Source organism: Elephantulus edwardii, unplaced genomic scaffold (assembly GCF_000299155.1).
Source record: "Elephantulus edwardii isolate Elephantulus edwardi_28Jun2011 unplaced genomic scaffold, EleEdw1.0 scaffold00113, whole genome shotgun sequence".
NCBI classification, from domain to species: domain Eukaryota; kingdom Metazoa; phylum Chordata; class Mammalia; order Macroscelidea; family Macroscelididae; genus Elephantulus; species Elephantulus edwardii.
Window position 1 is genome coordinate 3,431,816 of NW_006399863.1, and position 18,572 is coordinate 3,450,387.

The 18,572-nt window shown below is 37.1% G+C and overlaps 1 protein-coding gene and 1 pseudogene across 1 annotated transcript in view; one reads left to right on the forward strand and one right to left on the reverse strand.

Annotated features, from left to right (window-relative positions):
- The window catches only part of DNAH12 (dynein, axonemal, heavy chain 12), a 225,301-nt gene that overhangs the window by 3,313 nt on the left and 203,416 nt on the right, over window positions 1-18,572 (forward strand). The window contains exons 2-10 of the mRNA XM_006892286.1: window positions 6,581-6,662; window positions 6,814-6,840; window positions 7,305-7,494; window positions 8,737-8,809; window positions 10,995-11,153; window positions 11,536-11,731; window positions 15,846-16,034; window positions 16,980-17,136; window positions 17,804-17,895. Coding sequence (XP_006892348.1) covers window positions 6,581-6,662; window positions 6,814-6,840; window positions 7,305-7,494; window positions 8,737-8,809; window positions 10,995-11,153; window positions 11,536-11,731; window positions 15,846-16,034; window positions 16,980-17,136; window positions 17,804-17,895 — 1,165 coding nt within the window. The remainder of the gene's footprint in view (window positions 1-6,580; window positions 6,663-6,813; window positions 6,841-7,304; window positions 7,495-8,736; window positions 8,810-10,994; window positions 11,154-11,535; window positions 11,732-15,845; window positions 16,035-16,979; window positions 17,137-17,803; window positions 17,896-18,572) is intronic.
- Window positions 12,112-12,683, reverse strand: LOC102874068 (annotated as a pseudogene).

Consider the following 18,572-nt stretch of genomic DNA (forward strand, 5'->3'; position numbering starts at 1 on the left):
AACAACAACAACAATTCAATACTTCAGTATACTTGAAGAGTAGCAGAGTATCTAAGTGTTAACAGATGTTACTCTAAAAATCTTTCATTGTTCCACATTGCTGAGTTGCATGAATATTCTTTAATTTTGACAGTTTAGACATCCTTCCAGGGTTTCCTGTACTGCTTTATCTGCCTGAGAAGTCACACTAGTTCAAGGCTTAGGTTATGTATCACCTCCTCTGGGAAGCCTCCCTTAATCTTCCTTGTGCTGCTTTCACTCTTTTTGCATATTTCCTTTCTGTCAGCTTATGCAAGTATATGAAGTACTGCTAACAGACACTGGACTGTGTTACTTGGAGACTAATTAGAGAACATGACAGAAAGGATCTTGTCTTTAAGGTATTTTAATTCAAGTATGTGGAGATAGACAATAAACATGGCTTGTTTGGGGTTGTTTTTTTTTTAAACAAATCAAAATTATGTTAGCACACTTTTAGATGGTGATAGGTGCTGTGAGGAAATAATGTAAGTAGAGAATGACTTTATAATTTAAAGGGGAGTGACAGAGCAGGTGGAGAGAAAGACCTGTAGATAAGTTACATAAAAACCTAAAGAATAAGAGCAAGGCTGCCACTTACATAAATATTGTGAAGTTACTCTAACATACAGAATTAACAAGCATGAAAGCTGGAAAAAGAATGCCTGTAATGTATTCCAGGAATTGAAAAGGACCAATGTCACTGGTATTTATTAGACCTTGAGAAAGCAGCATGAAATGAAAATGGAGTGGAAGATGGGGTCAGGGTATGCAATGCTGCATTGCCAGGGACAAGGAGTTTTGATTTAAGTGTAATGAAAACCATTGAAATGTTTTAAATAGGGAAGTGGTATATCTGATCAGCATTTAAAAAACCATCTCCCTGGCTACTGAGACTAGATTGAGGTGGAGGGGAAAGGGCCAGAGTAGAAGTAAACAAAGAGACCTGGTAGAGGAACTTAATGTTTAGATGTTAGAAGAAGTTGGACCAGCACAGAGACTGAAGAAGTTAGTGTAACTGGTAAGGCAAGAAAAACCCCAAAAGAGCAGGCTGTAATTGACAGAGAGAGCAGAACATGACACAATGCATTGTCACTTATTTTTTCAGTTGTCATTCTCCTCCACTTTACTGTAGTTTACAGTGCAGTCAGTGACCTGCGGCCACCAGGGCTCCTCCCTTCTATACTTCACTTTGGTAACTAATCTTTTGGTAACCAGTCTGAAACTGTACACTGCACCTCTAGTTTTGCTAGTGACAAAAACAGGTTCTGGAAATCATTGCTAGCTAATATTTGGCTAGTAAAGAATGACATTTACATAAAGATCTTGGTGTAGTTAAACATGGTTTTGTCTTGGGGTGAATATAATGCAAGCTGGGCTATGATTAATGCCATCTAGTATGTCCTTGTAGCTGTTAAATACTGTCAAGTTGACTACGACTCATAACAATCCTATGCACAGTAACTTTGAACCCTGATCTATATTTAGCCAATCTCACTATCTCTGACACACCAACCCTTAATACTCCAGTTACTGTGTCACTCCATTTCATCTAGGGTCTTTCTTTCCAGCGCTGTCCCTCGACTCTTCCAAGCATGATCTCCTTTTCCAAAGATTGGTCTCTCCTGGAAACATGCCTAAAGTATGTGAGAAAGAGGCTCAAAATCCTTGCCTCCAAGAGGTAGCCTGGTTTCATGCTCTCCAGGACAGACCTGTTAGTTTTTAGTTTTTTTGGCAGTCCACATACGTTCAGTACTATTCTCCTGCACCGCAACTCAAAGGCTTCAATTCTTTTTCTGTCATCCTTGGTCATTGTCTAGCTCTCTAATACATATCAAGTAATTGCAAAGACAATGGCTTAGATCAGGCTCACCTTAGTCTCTAGACCAACATTGTTGCTCTTCAGCACTTTTGAGAGGTCCTTAACAGCAGATTTTCCTATCTGTTGATTTTTCTGACTGCTGGTGCCAAGAATGTTGATTGTGGAGCTGAGCAAGCGGAAATTGTTAACAATATCATTCTCTTCTCCATTCATCATGATGCTACCATTGGGCCCAGTGGTGTGAATCTCTCTTTTCTTGATGTTGTGGTTCAGTCCATATTGCAAACCGAAGTCCTTGATCCTCTGGAGCAAATGCTTCAGGTCCTCCTCCATTCCAGCAATTAAGGTAGTTTCATCTGCGTAACGCAGGTTTTTGATGAGTCTTCCTCCAATCCTGATGTTACATTCCTCCTCATAAAATCAGCGTCTCAAATGATCCGTTCTGCAGACAGATTGAAAAGATAAGGAAAAAGGACATATCCCTGACACACTCCTTTTCTGATTTTGAACCACGCGGTGTTTCCTTACTCTATTCTGACGACTGCCTCCTGGACCAATTATAGGTTTCGCATGAACACAGTCAGGTGTTCTGGGATCCCCTTTCTTCTCAAGGTTAGCCACAATGTTTTGTGATCCACACAGCCAAATGCCTTTGCATAGTCAATGAAACAGATAGACATTCCTCTGGTACTCTGCTTTTGGCCAAGACTCATCTAACATTGGCAGTGATGTCCCTAGTGCTATGGGCTCCTCTAAACCTAGCTTGTATTTTCTTGTAGTTCTCTGTTGATATACTGTCCAAGTCACTTTTGGATAATCTTCAACAGGACTTACCATTCTATAATTTCCATATCTGTCAGATCACCTTATTTTGGAATGGGAATAAATATGGATCTCTTTCAAGTTGGTCAGATGTTTTTTCTCCAGATTACTTTTGTACAGCCTGGTGAGCACTTCCAGGGCTGCATCTGTTTGTTGAAATCTGTCAATTGGTATTACATCAATTCCTGGGGCTTTGTATTTTGCCAATTCCTTCAGAACAGCTTGAAATTCCTCCTTCATCACCATTGCTTCTTGAACATAAGTTGGATTTTTTGTTGTTGTTGGTACAATGACTCTCTGTGCTCCTTTCATCTTCGTTTTCATTCAATATTCTCCCCAAATAGCATCATATATGTTGTTGTTGTTATGTGCCATCGAGTTGCTTGCGACTCATAGCGACCCTATGTACAACAGCCCTAAACTCTGCTTTGTCCTGTGCCAATCACCGTCTCTGACACACCCACTTCATGTTTAAAGTTCTTAGGGATTTTAATTTGATATCAGCACTGTAAGATTCACTAGAGAAAGTATGTTACTAAAAAATCCCTTTTGGTAATTATGTTACTTTAAAAACCTTCTGCTAGTAAATACTAGTTGAATAACATCTAGAATTCTGAAATTATGCTGAAAAGCCAGAAAGTTACAAAGGAGACTGGCCATGATAATGAGGAAATTGGAAATGCCTTTGAATGAGGTTGACTTGGTAGTTGAGAATGAATGAAGCTGACTTGGTAGTTGAGAATACAGACTGTCATCAGACCAGCCTGAGTTCACGTCTCATCTCTATAGTTTATTAACCATGTAAATGGAACAAGGCACATAACACTCTAATGTTTTCCTTTGTCTTCCTGAACTGGCCTTTGAAATCTGTTCAGCTCCTTTGCTTCCCTTTGCCTTTTACTTCTAGGTGCTTCAGTGCAATATTCATAGTCTTCTGAAAATCATTTTGGTCTTTTCTTCTTCCTCCGTCCTTGTTAGCATTAGAGTAACATGTGCAAAGAGATGGAGTCGGAAAATCAAGCATTTCTTAAGCTGAAGGAACTAAAGAACAAATCCAAGCTGTGGTTTGCAGTACTTGAGGATATTATGGGCAGAATATAGAATTATCCAGGAAGCATTAAAAGAAGATGGAAAGAGTACACAGAGAGACCTTTTTGCATTCTTTATGGATGATATTCTTGATATCTTCCCACAGCTTATCTGGTCTTTGTTCGTTAGTGTTCAGGGCCTCAAACCTGTTCCTGAGTTGGTTTTTAAATTCAGGGAGGATAGACAGAAGATGAAATTTTGGTTCCTGTGGATTTGATTTCACCTTCTTTAGCTTTAATTTGAACTTGCATATGAGTAGTTGATGGACTATTCTGCAATCAGCATCTGGCATTTTCACTGCTGCCTTCTCCAGTGATTCCTTCCAAAGATGTAATCGATCTGGTTTCTGTGCATATCATCAGGTGAAATCCATGTGTATAGCCTGTGTTTATGTTTCTTATAAAAGTTATTTACAATGAATAAATCATTAACTGTGCAAACTTCTGTCACTTTATCCCCAGCCTCCTTTCTGTCACCAACCCTAGCTTTTTCTACTACTGATCTTTATTCCTGGTTCACAGCTTTTGCATTCTAGTCACCCATTATTATTAATGTATCTTGGTTGCATGTTTGATTGATTTCTATCTGCAAAAATTGGCAAAAATAATCTATTTCCTCCTCCTTGGTTCTGGTTGTTGGTGCATAAATTTGAATGATACTGGTATTAACAAGTTTTCCTTGTATGTGTATGGATATTATCCTGTTGCTCACAACATTCTATTTCTTTTTTTTTTTTACAACATTCTATTTCAAGATGGATCTAGAGATGGACTTTTTAACTTATTATAAAAGTGACCCCATTTTTTCTCAAATTTTCATCTACAGTACAGTAGATCATTTGATTATCTGATTAAAAATGTCCCATGCTGATCTATTTCATTTCACCAATACCTAAAGTGTCAATATTTATATGTTCCTTTTCTTTCTCAATGATGTCCAGTTTTTCTACATTCATGTTTCTTACATTCCACATTCCGGTCATTAGTCAGCAGCTCAGTATATAGCCCACTAGGCATTCAGTAAATATTTACTGGCAGATCAATTAATTATACACTATGATATAACTTTATTTGTAGAAGAAATTATATTTTGTGCATGATAAAAGAATATATTCAGAATCATTTGAGTACTGCCCATGTGCTAGATAGTGTTCTAGGCACTGAGAGTACTAATCTCAATCCAGCCCACTGCCACTAAGTCAATTTCAAATCATAATGATTATATAGGACAGAGTAGAACTGCCTCTCTGGATTTTTAATATTGTGTTTACAGTTTGCTTGGCTCCACAATCAACACTCTTGGTACCATCAGTCAGGAAATTAAAAGACATATTGCATTGGGAAAGTCTGCTGTCAGATACATCTCTGAAGTACTAAAGAGCAACGATGTCAGTCCAGAGACTAAGGTGCACCTGATCCAAGCCATAGTATCTGCAATTACTTGCTATGCATCAGAGAGCTGGACAAAGACTGGGGATGATAGAAGGAGAATTGATGCCTTTGAGCTGTGGTGCTGGAGAAGAGTATTAAATATACCATGGACTACTAAGAGAACAAACAGATTAGTTCTGGAAAGGGTGAAACCAGGCTACTCCTTGGAGGCAAGGGTTTTGAAGCTTTGTCTGACCCACTTTGGGCATGTTGCAAAGAGAGGCCAGTTCTTGGAGAGGGACATCGTGCTTGGGAGGGTGAAGGGACAGGACAAGAGAGGAAGACTCTTGATGAGATGGATTGACTCAGTGACTGGGGTAATGGGGGTGGATGTGTCAGAGACAGTAAGATTGGCATAGGATAGAGCAAGGTTTAGGGTCGCTATGAATCACAGGTGACTCAATGACACATAACAATGACAAGTGTTTACAGACGCAGACTGCTTCATCTTCCTCCTGTGGAGCAGTATGTAGATTCAGTCTGGTAACAGCTCAGTGCCTTAACCACAACTCTACATATGTTCCTTATGCTAAAGTGAAGACCCAGAAAATAACCAGTATATAATATCAGGTTGTATTAAATACAAGAAAACAAGGTAAAACTCACCGCTCTCAAGTCAGAACCAACTCATAGCTGACCCTTCATTGGGTTTATGAGGCTGTGAATCACACGGGAGGAGCTTGCCCATCTTTCTCCTGAGGAGAAATGGTCTCTAGGTTAGCAATGCAACTCCCTAGAGACTAGGACATCAGAAAGAACTCCCTGAAGCAAGATAAGATGGGATGAAAGAGATGGGTAGGGAAGGAGGCACTTTTTTTTTAATAGGGGTGGAGGGAGGCTTGACAGACAAGATACTTGAGGAGAGATAACACATAAAAGGGTTAATTTCAAATTTTAAATAAATTAGAACAAATGAGTAAAAATTTAGTAAAAAAGCAAATTGATTTTTATTTTGAGTCATCAGCCTTTTAAAAATTTTTTCTTTTTTTAAAAAAAAAATTTTTCTTTTTTCTTCCATTAGCCTTTTTTACACACATAATTTGGAAATAGCTACAGGGGAGCTCTGGTGGTCTAGTGGGTAAAAAGCTACCCTGCCAATCCAAAGACAGGCATTTCAAATCTCCCAGCTACTCCACGGGAAAAAGCTGGACAGTCTCTCCTAGAGCGATTCACAGCCTCTGAAAACCTACTGGAAGATCTGCTCCAACTCAACTACACATAACAACAGCTAAAAGGACAATAATAGCTATTGAAATTTGTTTCTCAAAGAATGTTCTATAGGATTTGAGACACTCCTGAGTATCTCTTCTTATAGTATAGTAGAAAAAGCACAAATTATAATATTTGAATAATGTAATGTTATCTTAAAGTCATGCATTTTTCTAATTATAAATTTCAGAATTGAGGGAGCCAAAAAGAATTTAGACAAAACTCTTTATAAAAGAGTCCCTTCATTACCACAGCCAGAATATCCTTCAACTGTAAGTTAAATTGCCTCTTTAAAAAGTTTACTTTCTTACTGTTTTAATCCTTGCTTTTAGTTTTAATATAATGAATACTTAAAAATAGAATAGCTGTATTTTAGCTTTTTATCTTTCATTCTCTAATTTAATTTTATCTTGTTTTTGACAGATGTCCAGTGCAATTAAAAAAAGAGGAGTGAGTTCAGCTTTTTTATATTTGCTTTGACAATGCTGTTTTTCATTTTCCTAAGACCACCTACTGAATGGAGCCCATTCTATAAGAAGACATTTCAAAACTGAGAGCTTTTATTTTTTTCTACCAAGGGCAACAACCATACCATGTATGGACCGTATGGGTTTTGAATTAAGTAATAAAAAATTAAAGATGTTTCTTTTGCCTTCAGATATTGAAGGAAATACTAAGGGCATTAATATGATGAAAATTTATCATAAATAAAAAAGAAAAACCCAGTTTCTTTGTAGGTCATATTTTTGGAAAATTTTTAAAGACAATTTCTTATTTTAATTGTGATTTTTACAATAAGATAATTTTTTAAAAATTCTAAAAGCAGTGAGATTATTAGTGTTCTATTGAGAGGATGAAGCTCAGTAGCTATGTTAGATCGCTACAGTATAATTTTTTTCTTCTTGCTTTCCCAGCTCAACTATATGCATTTGAAGCAGTGTGTGGAAAGTAGTCCTATAGTACCTATTCAGCAGGAATGGCTGGATAACATACTAATGCTGATACCTAAGTCTTTAAAGGAAGGAAAAGAAAGAGAAGAACTTGTTGAGAGCCTTATAAGTGAGGTGTCAAGTGATTTTGAAAATAGCATGAAGAGATATTTAGGTAAGTAGCATTTGACACACAGTCCTTACAAGGCCACCTGAAAACAAGAGTGTTTAGAACATGCCAAGTTTCTTTATCTTTTTGTTATGGTAGAAACAGTGTTACTCCAAACTATGTGTTGCAAATCCTAACCTTTGTGTCTATGGGTATAATCCCATTTGGTTGTTATGTTAATGAGATGAGTAACTGTGAGGTATATGTACCTTGAGTCAGTCTCTTTTGAGATATAAAAGAAGTTAAACAAACAAGCTTGAAGGGTTGGAGGAGTAAGATAGATGCTGAGACACATGGGGAGCTCCAGGGAACCAGAACGCAGAAGCTGAACGACAAGGACCTTCCTCTAGAGCTAACAATTGTTCATTGCTGTCAACTTGGAAGTCAACTTAGAATTGATTTCCAGTGAGTTAGTTGGGTTTTTTGTTTGTTTGTTTTTTTTCCTCCAAAGACTCTTTGGTGGCAGTAAATAGTGTAGAACAGTGTTTATTTGGGTTAGCAGCACAGCTTCTTAGCACTAAGCCACCAGAAAAATGAAAATGTCTTTCCCCAGAGTTTGCACACTAATTTAAACTTCTATCTGCCTACACCTTGAAAAGATAAATTTGTTTACTAAAGCCAACCCTTGTGGTATTTCTGTTATCTTTGCTATTTTGGGTCCCCCCCCTTGAATCAAAAGTAGAAATAAACATAATAACAAAGTTATTATTAACAGAAATATTTCTCAAGTATGACTTTTTCTTAAAGATTTTATTTTGAACTTATAGATAAAAATGTGATTTTTATGTAACTTTTTTTGTAATTATGTGTGCTTATTAATGGACTATCTTTAACTTTGCATTTGTAACTATCCTATTTTTGGGCTTGTTTTTAAAAAAACTTCAACAAAACTAAGAACCCAAACAAACTAATTCTCTTAGAGAAATTTACTAGGGGGTTAACATTAGTCATTTATATTAGAATGAATTTTCTTAAATGATCAAAACCTATGAATAGATATGAAACTACAAACCGAGAACTTTCAAAAGCTTTACTGTCAAAAGCTTTTACTTAGATTAAGCTTTACTTCCAAAGTAAGGCCAAAAATATGACTAACAGCTAATTTTGTTTCAAATAAAGCTTTTAGATACTTATTTCAATGCACAAGAAATTACACTATCCAAATTATACTATCAAAAGTCAGAAACTTTTATATCAATGACTTTTTTAAGAGTTCCTGAGAAGTATATACTTGCATGTCTATTTTAGTGCGGAGTGTTCTTGTGAAACCATCAATTAAATGGCTTGAAGATGAAGGAGGCCCTTTACCTGAATCTCCATTGTAAGTAAATAATTTCAAATGTGGTATTTCATGTAGTTTGGTGGGTTTGTTTTTGTGTGTTTTTTTTTTCTTTTTTACAATTGTGTTTCTAGTATTTTTGTTGAATGCTTGTACAGAAAATCAGGCTCCAGTTTGATGGTGTCTATGGAAGTTGTTTGATGTCATTAATCAAATTTCCCACAATGTATCAATATTCTCTTAAATTGTATCTGTTTCCTCCATTTCCGGGACCATAATCTCCTTGTTACCTCTTGTCTCATTTTTACGTTAGGATGTTTATTGACCTTTTGGTTTCATATAGATGATTTTTCACTAGAGTACTGTACTGAAGGGTTGTTATTGTTAAGTGCCATCAAGCTGACTACAGCTAATAGTGACCCCATGAATACTGGGTCTGAACCCTGCCTTATCCTGTGCCAATGATATCATCTCTGACACAGTCAAGCCTGCTATTTGAGTCACTGTGTCAAATCCATCTTGTTGAGGGTCTTCCTCACCTTTTCTGTCCTCCAGATTTCTTTGCACAATCTGGTGAGCACATCCAGGACTACATCTGTTTGTTGAAATATGTCAACTGGTGTATATATGGAGAGAGGGAGAGAAAGGAGAGGAGAGGAGAGGAGACAGGGAGGAGAGAGAGAGAGAGAAGGAGACAGAGAGAGAGAGAGAGAGAGAGAGAGAGAGAAGAGCGCTGCTCTCTGGTGGCATAGTAGCAAGAAGCTGTGCTTCAGTCTCTAAGATACACAGTTTGAGGCCACAAGCTGCTCCAAGAGAGAAGAATGAGCAATCTCCTCCCATGAAATTAACTACCTCCGAAACCCACCAGAGGGTCATCTATGGGTCTATTCCAACTCTATAGTACAACAACAATGTATATTTATAGCCTTAAAAATTTTCATTTTGTAATGGTTTGTATACAGAATTCATATACATTGTGTTTCACACTTTCCTTCATTCACATTTTGTTTTATACACTCATTCCCATACACTGTGTTTCATAAACTTAATCTGCATTGAATTATGCCCACCCTTACCCCATCTTTTCAGGTCTCCACCAGATAGAAAGTTAAAAGTATTTCCAAATGACCTATCTTCCATTTGTATTTGTCCTTAAATCTGATAGAGCCCTTTATTGTGGCCCTGTTCACATTGGTCAGTCATGGAGGCCGAGCCTTGTCCCATTCCTCTGATCTCAGGCTACATGGACAGTTAGTCATGCAGGCTTTCCAACATCAGAGCCGACTCATGGCTGACCCTCCAGCAGCTTTCAGAGACCGTAATTGGCAGGGAAGAGATTGCACACCTTTCTCCCTTGGAGCAGTTGGTGGATTCCAGCCACCTGCCTGTGGGTTTGCAGTACACCTTCTTACCCACTAGGCCACCAGAGCTCCTTAGCTATTAGTCCTGTTGATGACTAGTTTCTTTTTTTTTTAGAGGCTTTGGTTTCTTTCTTTCTCTTTTACGCATGAGGAGTAGAGACCTCCTCATGAGTGTCTTAGATGGCTGTTTACATACTTTTGTGACTCTATTCACCTGGCTAGGATGAAGATTATGAACTGCATGGGGCCAAATGACCGAGCTCTCCCATGCAATTAAGGTCTTAAACCTTCAAGTAGGTTTTGGTAACAAATCCAAAATAAACTGATCTTACACTAAAGTCTAGAATTGAAAAGCTCAAAGCTGTTTTCAATACTTTTTTAACACATTACCACAAATGATGGTAATACATAAAAAAATGTGTTTTTAAGCATGGCCGTCAATTTAAAGTGTGCGGCAACATGTTAAAAATATAAAATTATTATACTGTTCTCCACAGATAGCCTGTGCTGCTTATATAGTTCTACTTGGTCTTTGTGGGACAAATTTCTCCATTTCTTCTCTATTCCTAATGACTGCTCTGTTAGCTCCTCATAAAGTAACTGAGCCAGAGAGCAATGGAACCTGGCTCTCACATCTGGCTCCACTAACCCACGATTTAGTTTTGTTCTCTTAAGATAATATACTTTTGAGATCTTGATTTTTTTTTTATTAACTATTTATCTCTGCTGGCCACTATTGCTGACTGTATTTTCCTCTTCTCAATCCTAATTTTTTCATTTTAATATTAATTTCTCATTATAAACATTATTTCCTAAAATTTAGAGTTTCTTGTTTTATTAATGTTTGATGCCTTCCCCCTCCCCAGAGGTCTGGATTATTCAAAACCATGGCATTCTAGCTATGTGCAGGCAAGAAGTCAAATATCATCTAATTTGCACATTGTTCACCCAGCCATGAAAGTATTACTGGACCTTGGTTATACGACGTTTGCCAATACAGTTTTGCTGGACTTAACAGGAATTAGGTAAAAATGTTGTAGTTATTGATTATCAGTTAAGATTTGTGGCACGCTCTGGTGGCCTACTGGCAATAAGCTGCACTGCAATCCCAGAGGTGTGCAGTTTGAATTCACCAGATGATCTGCTGGACAAGGAGGGACAATCTCCTCCTGTACCAGTTAGATCTGATTCGATGGTATACACACACAAAAATAATAAATTTTAAAAAAAGATTGTACTACCTCTTTGCTTAGTCTTGTTTTTAACTGTACAATTTTTAAAACTTTGAAAACTTTCTTTAAATTTATAATTGAAAAATTTAGATTGTACAATTTGAAAATTATATTTTACTTGTTTTAGTAATGTATATGAAGACCAAAATCTGTCATTTTCTTTTCTCTGAACCAGAGCTAAAGGTCCAATTGATTGTGAATCATTGAGAAATGATCTCTCAATACAAGCCAAAAAGACAGAAGAGAAGATAATGACTACATGGTATCCAAAGGTTATAAATCTCTTTACCAAGAAGGAGTCTTTAGAAGGCATTAAGCCTGAGAAAATAGATAGTTTTTATAATTGTGTTTCCACACTTATGTCAAATCAGGTAAATGTATTTTATGTATCCTAAAAGGTAGTATTAAAATTAGCTTATTGTTCCCTATAAAATTCTATTACGCTAAGCAATTATATTGTAATAAATTAAGGAGAAAATTTTCACTATAGTTTTATGTAATAAATTGCACAAAACTCACTTAGTTTCTGATGCAATCTAAACTAAGAGGGAAGGCTAGAAGTATGTGTTGTTATCATGGTGGTTATAGTTTATTAGCTGTTTATTATTTTTTATTTTTGTAATGTGTTAACAAAGAGCTAACATATTATGAAACATCTACTGTTTTTTTTTTTAAAAAAGGAAGCATGCTTAATGAACTGGAAATCAAGAAAGGCAGTTGAAGTAAGGCAATAAACTTTGTCTTGTAAGAATCAAAACCGAGGGGCTCCATAATCATCTGGCATCCACTCAGTATTGCAACTATGTTTAGAAATGTACATGATAGAAACTCCAGGGATCTTTTGGAGTCTTTGTTTAAGGGCTTGGTCAGCTGTGTCCACAGTGTAACACTTGAGTTAATGTCTGCATCAAGCAGTCATCCACAGAGATTCCTTTGTGTGTATATGGTAATTGTTCAAATCTTGGATCCTTGCCAATCCTTAAAGCTACTGGAAAATTCTGTCCCAACGTCTCAGTTTCAGCCTTACATAGTCAGTTGTATAAGGGATGCACTTGACAAACAGACAGGCCATCATTGATTGTACAGGTCCAGTTTGGCTTTAATGGAGAAGTTGATGAAGTTAGTGTCAGCCAGGACATGGTAACGGGGCCCCAGCTGTATGTACTTATTGGACAAACAAGTAGAGAGAGTGCTGGGGGACTTCTTTTTCCTTCAGGGTGCTGGGATCTTTCTTTTCGTTCTTTTTAGTCTCTGATCTCTGAGACTAAGCACTTACTTTATGGACACATATTTCCATGTTTTCATTTGCTTCCCTGGGTTCATACCACACTCCTTTCTTCCACTAGCAATGCTGACACGACACTTCTACTGAAACCTATTTTTTTAACTTCTGAAAGTCCAAGTTGATTAATTCTCATTTTTTCAATTCAGTAATTCTGTGAATGATTCATATATTCATAGTCTTGGCTTAAGAGGTTATTTGCCAACTTGGTTTTTAAAATTTACTTTTTTATTGTGAGTTTACAAAGCAAATTGGTTCTTCATTCATCCATTCATGCACATGTTTTGTAAAAATAATTACTATATCTCAGTGTAATAATACTTTCCCCATTTTCTCCCTATAATTCTCCCTTAAGCCTCTACCCTTTTTGCATTCAGGGCTTTGTCTTTGGGCAGATGTTTCTCTTTTGACCTAATATGGTTGGTTATGCTCAGGGATGAAAGCCTGCGGCAACCTATCTTGCTGAGACTCTTCCTCTATTGTGCTGTCTTTCCACTTTTCCCAGCACAAGAGCTGTTTCCTGGGAGAATCCCGATAACACGTCCAAATGATGTGAGACCAAGTTTCACTGTCCTTTATGTGAGAAGGACTTGCACTGCCAACACAAAGGCCAGCAGGTCACATTCACTAGTAGCTCCAAGGAAGAAAAATGGGCAATCTCCTCCTGTGTGATTTACAGCCTCTGGAAACTCACTGGAGAGTCAGCTATGAGTCATTTTCAACTTGACAGCGTGTATCAACAACAACAACTACAGGCATCTGAAAGTTGGAAAATGAATGAGAATCACAGAAGAATCAAGGATTTTTGAAACATGGTGTTGGAGAAGAGTACTGAGCATCCCACAGACTGCCAACAGAATGAACACGTCCGATTGGAGGAAGTACAACCAGGGCCGCTCCTTAGAGGCAAAGACGGTGAACTTGGTGTCAGAGGTGAATGATCTCAGCCTCTGTGGTCTAGTGTGATACAATTTAATATTGGGGATTGTATTTGCTTAAGTGTTCTTCATATTTCAACTTCTAAAGAGTCAATGAGTTTTGCAATAAATCTTCAAAAGGACATTACACATGGGTGATAATGGTGTTAGGTTATGGTGTACACTTCTGTGTGTGTGTGCTCGTGCATACACACACACACACACTCACACTATTGCATATATGTGGTTGTTAAGTGCTGTCGAGTCATAGATGACTCACAGCGACCCTATGAATGAAAGACCTGAACAATTGTATAACTTTTATCATTTCTTCACATTCAGAGAGTTTCTGGAAACAAGCTATTTAGGAAGTGAATGCTTCCAAGCTTGTTTTAATGGGGAAGCTTCACCAAAGAGTACCCACCATGGGAAACTATTATCACATTTGACACAGCAGTGTCACAGTATTTAGCATCACAGCAACCACAAGTTACCTCTGTACAGCAAATGGCCAGACCAGTGTTATACCACTTAATATATATAATAGGGAGCTCTGATGGACTTATGAAAAATGAATGTAGCATTAAGATGGGAGAAAATCTCATCAACAATCTGCATTATGCACGTAACACAACCTTGCATACTGAAAGTGAGGAGGATTTGAAACACTTGCTGCAGAAGATCAAAGACTGCAGCCTTCAACACAGATTACATCTCAAAATCAGGAAAACAAAAGTTTGCACTGCAGGACCAATAAGCATGAAAGATAGAGAAAAGATTGAAATTGTCAAAGATTTATCTTATTTGGATCCACAGTCAACCTCAGGAAATCAGGAGGCATGTGGCATTGGGCAAGTGTGCAGTCAGCAACCTATCCAAATTACTGAGGAGCAATGATGTCAGTTTGAAGACCAAGGTACTTCTTATTAAGGCTGGGGTCTTTTCCATCAATTGCTATGCATCTGAGCACTGGGCAGTGAATAAAGATGACAAAGAATAGGTGCCTTTGAGTTATGGTGTTGAAGAGGAGTGCTGAATATCTCATGGACTGCCAAAAGAACAAATATATGTGTGTTGGAAAAAGTGCAGCCAGAATGTTCCTTGAAGGCAAGGATGGCAGAACTTCATCTCACATACATTGGGTATGTTGCTGAAAGAGGCTATTCTTTGAAGATGGACATCATACTTGAAAAGATGGAGGATCAGCGGTAGAGAGGACGACCCTCAATTAGATAGATGATTGGAAACAATGGGCTCAAGTGTGTCAGAGATGATGAGGATGGCACAGGATAGGACTGGGTTCACATCTGTTGTTTATAGGGGTGCTATGAGTTGTACTCGACTCAGTGGCATCTAACAACAACTGATGGCCTAGTGGGGAAAGAATTGTCCTGCGAACCCAAAGGCAGATGGTTTGAACCCACCAGCTGCTTCTTGGGAGAAAGGTGGACAGACTCCTCCTATGTGATTTACAACCTCTAAAAACCTGCTAGATGATCATCTATGAGTTAATTCTGGCTTGATTGCAATGAATGGCTTAACAATGGTCTCTGGGAATTCTTCAGTTTTGAGACATTTGGTTTTTGTCACACAGGGACTAGTCCCAGGACACCACAGCACTGCATTTCATCCTTCAGGTGTCAGGCACACACTATCCAGTCTTCATCACAGTACTTAGTCTTCTGGAGCATTTTCTGAACTGCTAACAAATATGGAATATTCTGAGTTGCTATCTTAAGGCTTTGGTATGGATTATATCTCAATATAAAGTAAAGATTTAAGCTGTCAGGGACTTAATTTTACTTGGATTCACAACCAGCACCCATGGAAACAGTAGTCAAGAAGTCAAACTACACACTGCAATGCTCTTTGAAGTGCTCCAAAGCAAAGATGTCCCTGTGAGGCATGTTATTAGGAAGAGCCAGTCCTTGGAGAAGGCCACCATCTGTGGGAGAGTGTCAGTGAAAGGGAAGAAGGCCTTTAATGAATGAATTGATTGAGACATTAGCTGCCACAGTGAACTTAATACAATAGATGCTGTGAGGATGGCAGGGGCAGACAGTGGCACCTAACAGTTGCAGCAAAAATTTCGCGATTTTTGATCTAGCATAAAGTCTGCATGCCTTGTTCCATGTGCTTATTAAGATTATATAGGATAATTTTTGGGACCAAATTATTTGATAAGGTGACTTAAGTATAGATACTAGTTGACTGATTTCTAGCTAAAGGTAGAATTTGGACTTTTTGAAAATAACAACAAAAAATATAATGTGTGGTTCTATGCAGTTAAAGGACCTCTTAAGGAGAACTGTAGAAGGATTTGTAAAACTCTTTGACCCAAAGGACCAAGAAGGACTGCCAATATTTAAGATGGAATTGACATTTGAGGATGAGAAAATAGAATTTTATCCTACCTTTCAAGATCTGGAAGATGTTGTTTTGAGTTTAGTGGAGCGGATAGCTGAAGCTTTGCAGGTATTCCATCATCTTTACCCACTGGATTTTTAAATATTACTTTCCCCATAATTTAATGTAATTTAAGTTTAGTAATTTTTAAGTCTATGAAAAACACGTCTAATATTTAAGTAAATAGAATGCTATAACTCATTGTTTCATCACTCCCTGGTTTAATTAAAGTTAAAATTTGCATTCTTGCATTCATCAGCAGTGAATAAGGATTCTAGTTTCTTCACAACCTCACCAGCATTTGTTGTTTGCTACTCTGTTGAACTTTGCTGTTGTTGCTGAGGGGAGAGGATGTCTCATAGTTGTTTTTATTTGCATCTCTCTGATAACTAGGGATTTTGAGCATTTCTTCATGTGTTTGTTTGCCATCTGAATGCTTTTTTTGGTGAAGTGCCTATTCATGTGTCTATTTTGCAATTGACTTGTTTATCTTTTAATTGTGAACTTTTAAAGGACAAGAACGAAATAATACTTGCTCTTTTTAGAGCTCTTTACTATTATCAATTTTACACTTTAGGTATTTGATCATTATTTATTAAGAGGTAGTAAAATAACTTAAATTTTATACTGACTATAAGAGATACAATTTTAGGCGAGCTCTGGTGGCCTAGTGGTAGGAAGCTGCAACTGCAATCTCAGAGATGCTCAGTTCGAATCCACCAGATGCTCTGCTGAAGAAGGAGGAACAATCTCCTCCTGTGCCAGTCGAATATCATTTGACGGTACACACAAAAAATAATGAAATAAAATAAATTAAAAAAATACTAAAAAAAAGAGATATAATTTTAAATTATTATTTTGCATCCACATCAGGGACCTCTGATGGCCTAGTGAGTACATTTTTTAGAACAGCTTTCATCTGAGAATGTTTTTAAAATAAAGCATAAGACCTTTTTCAAACAAGTTGCATACTTTGATATTTATTTAATAAGTTGTCATTTTTATTTACATCAGCATATCCAGACAATACCTTCCTGGCTAACAGGAGCTTCACCACCTGTAACTCTTGACACAGAGCTTCCTGAACATGTGATCCAATGGGCTATCGATAAGCTGAGGACGGCAGTAAAACATAACCTAGAAGGTCCAAGGCAACGTTATGAAGAATATGGTATATATGACATATATGATATTATACTTTTTTATCATAAAATAGTGGCACTTTATTTTTACTATAATTTGTTCTAATGTTTGATTGCTGGGGCTGCTTTGACAAAGCAGGGAGAACCAGAAGTGAGAGCATATGTATGACTTTTGGCAAAGTTGAAGATCAAAACCAAGAAATTGGAATTCTTTTGTAAAGTTTAAAGGCTGATGGTAAACTGGAGCAGTGTAAGAAAGCCACAGGCAGAGAGGAGAGATGTAGGTAGGGATGAGGAAGAAGCTCAGTAATTGGTAAAACCAGGGAAATTGCTGAGAACATCTTTTTGCTGCCTGAAATATTACTAGTTTAATAGTCTTCTTTAGTGTGTGTGTGATCAGGGTGGATTAGTTGTCACTTTGCATCCTGTTAACCAGAACCTTCTCTTAACTGTATCTCCAAGTTATTTTTGAATCCTTAAATAAGCTGTCTCAATTTTAGAAGCCTCTGTTGAGCCTGGCTTGCTATTTAAGGTGGTTTTATTTTCTTTTTTGACACAGTAATTTGTGTATGTTAATACTTTATGAATAATAATATTTAATTGAGTAGGTTGCCTCATTCCATGGCAACATAGAAATAGGCACTTAACCTTTTGAAAATATTTTATTGAGATTTTAATTATATTATTAATTTTTAGTTAAAAAATATAATTGGCTTCTTGATGGGACTGCTGATAAAATGATAGCACAATTTCAGACAGAAGATCATACTTTTGATGAATACACAGAGGTAAGCAATTATCCTGGCTTTCAAATTTTTTGTTGTGATTAATATGTATATATTTTTTATCATTTCAATATTCTTCACATATACATTTCACAGGTATTCATTATATTTATTATATTATTCAACTATCATATTCTGTTGTATATATCATATTTTGTTTATTCATTTGTTGATGGAGTCTTTTCATCTTTTGATTTTGGTGGATAACTATGCAATGAATATTGATATGTGATTAGAATTTGAGTTCCTGCTTTCATTTATTTTGTATCTATACCTTGGAGTGGAATCATAAACTTTTTCCATAGAGACTGCAACGTTTTACATAGCTATCAGCAAAACTCTCACATACTTTGGGCATGTTGCTAAGAGAGGTTATTCTTTGGAGAGGGACAGCATGCCTGGAAAAGTGGATGGTTGGCAAAAGAGAGGAAAACCCTCAACAAGTGGATCTACACAGTGACTGCTGCAATGGGCTCTAGTGTATCAGGAAATGTGAGGATGGTACAGGATAGAATAGGGTTCAAACTTGTTGTTCATAGGGTTGCTATGGGTCATACTCGACTCGGTAGCACCTAACAGCAGCAGCAAGAACAACAACTACAAATGAGGGTTCCAAGTCTTTCCAACTTTTTCCTGATACTAGCCATACTTATTCTTGCAAATACTTTAAAAATATTTTT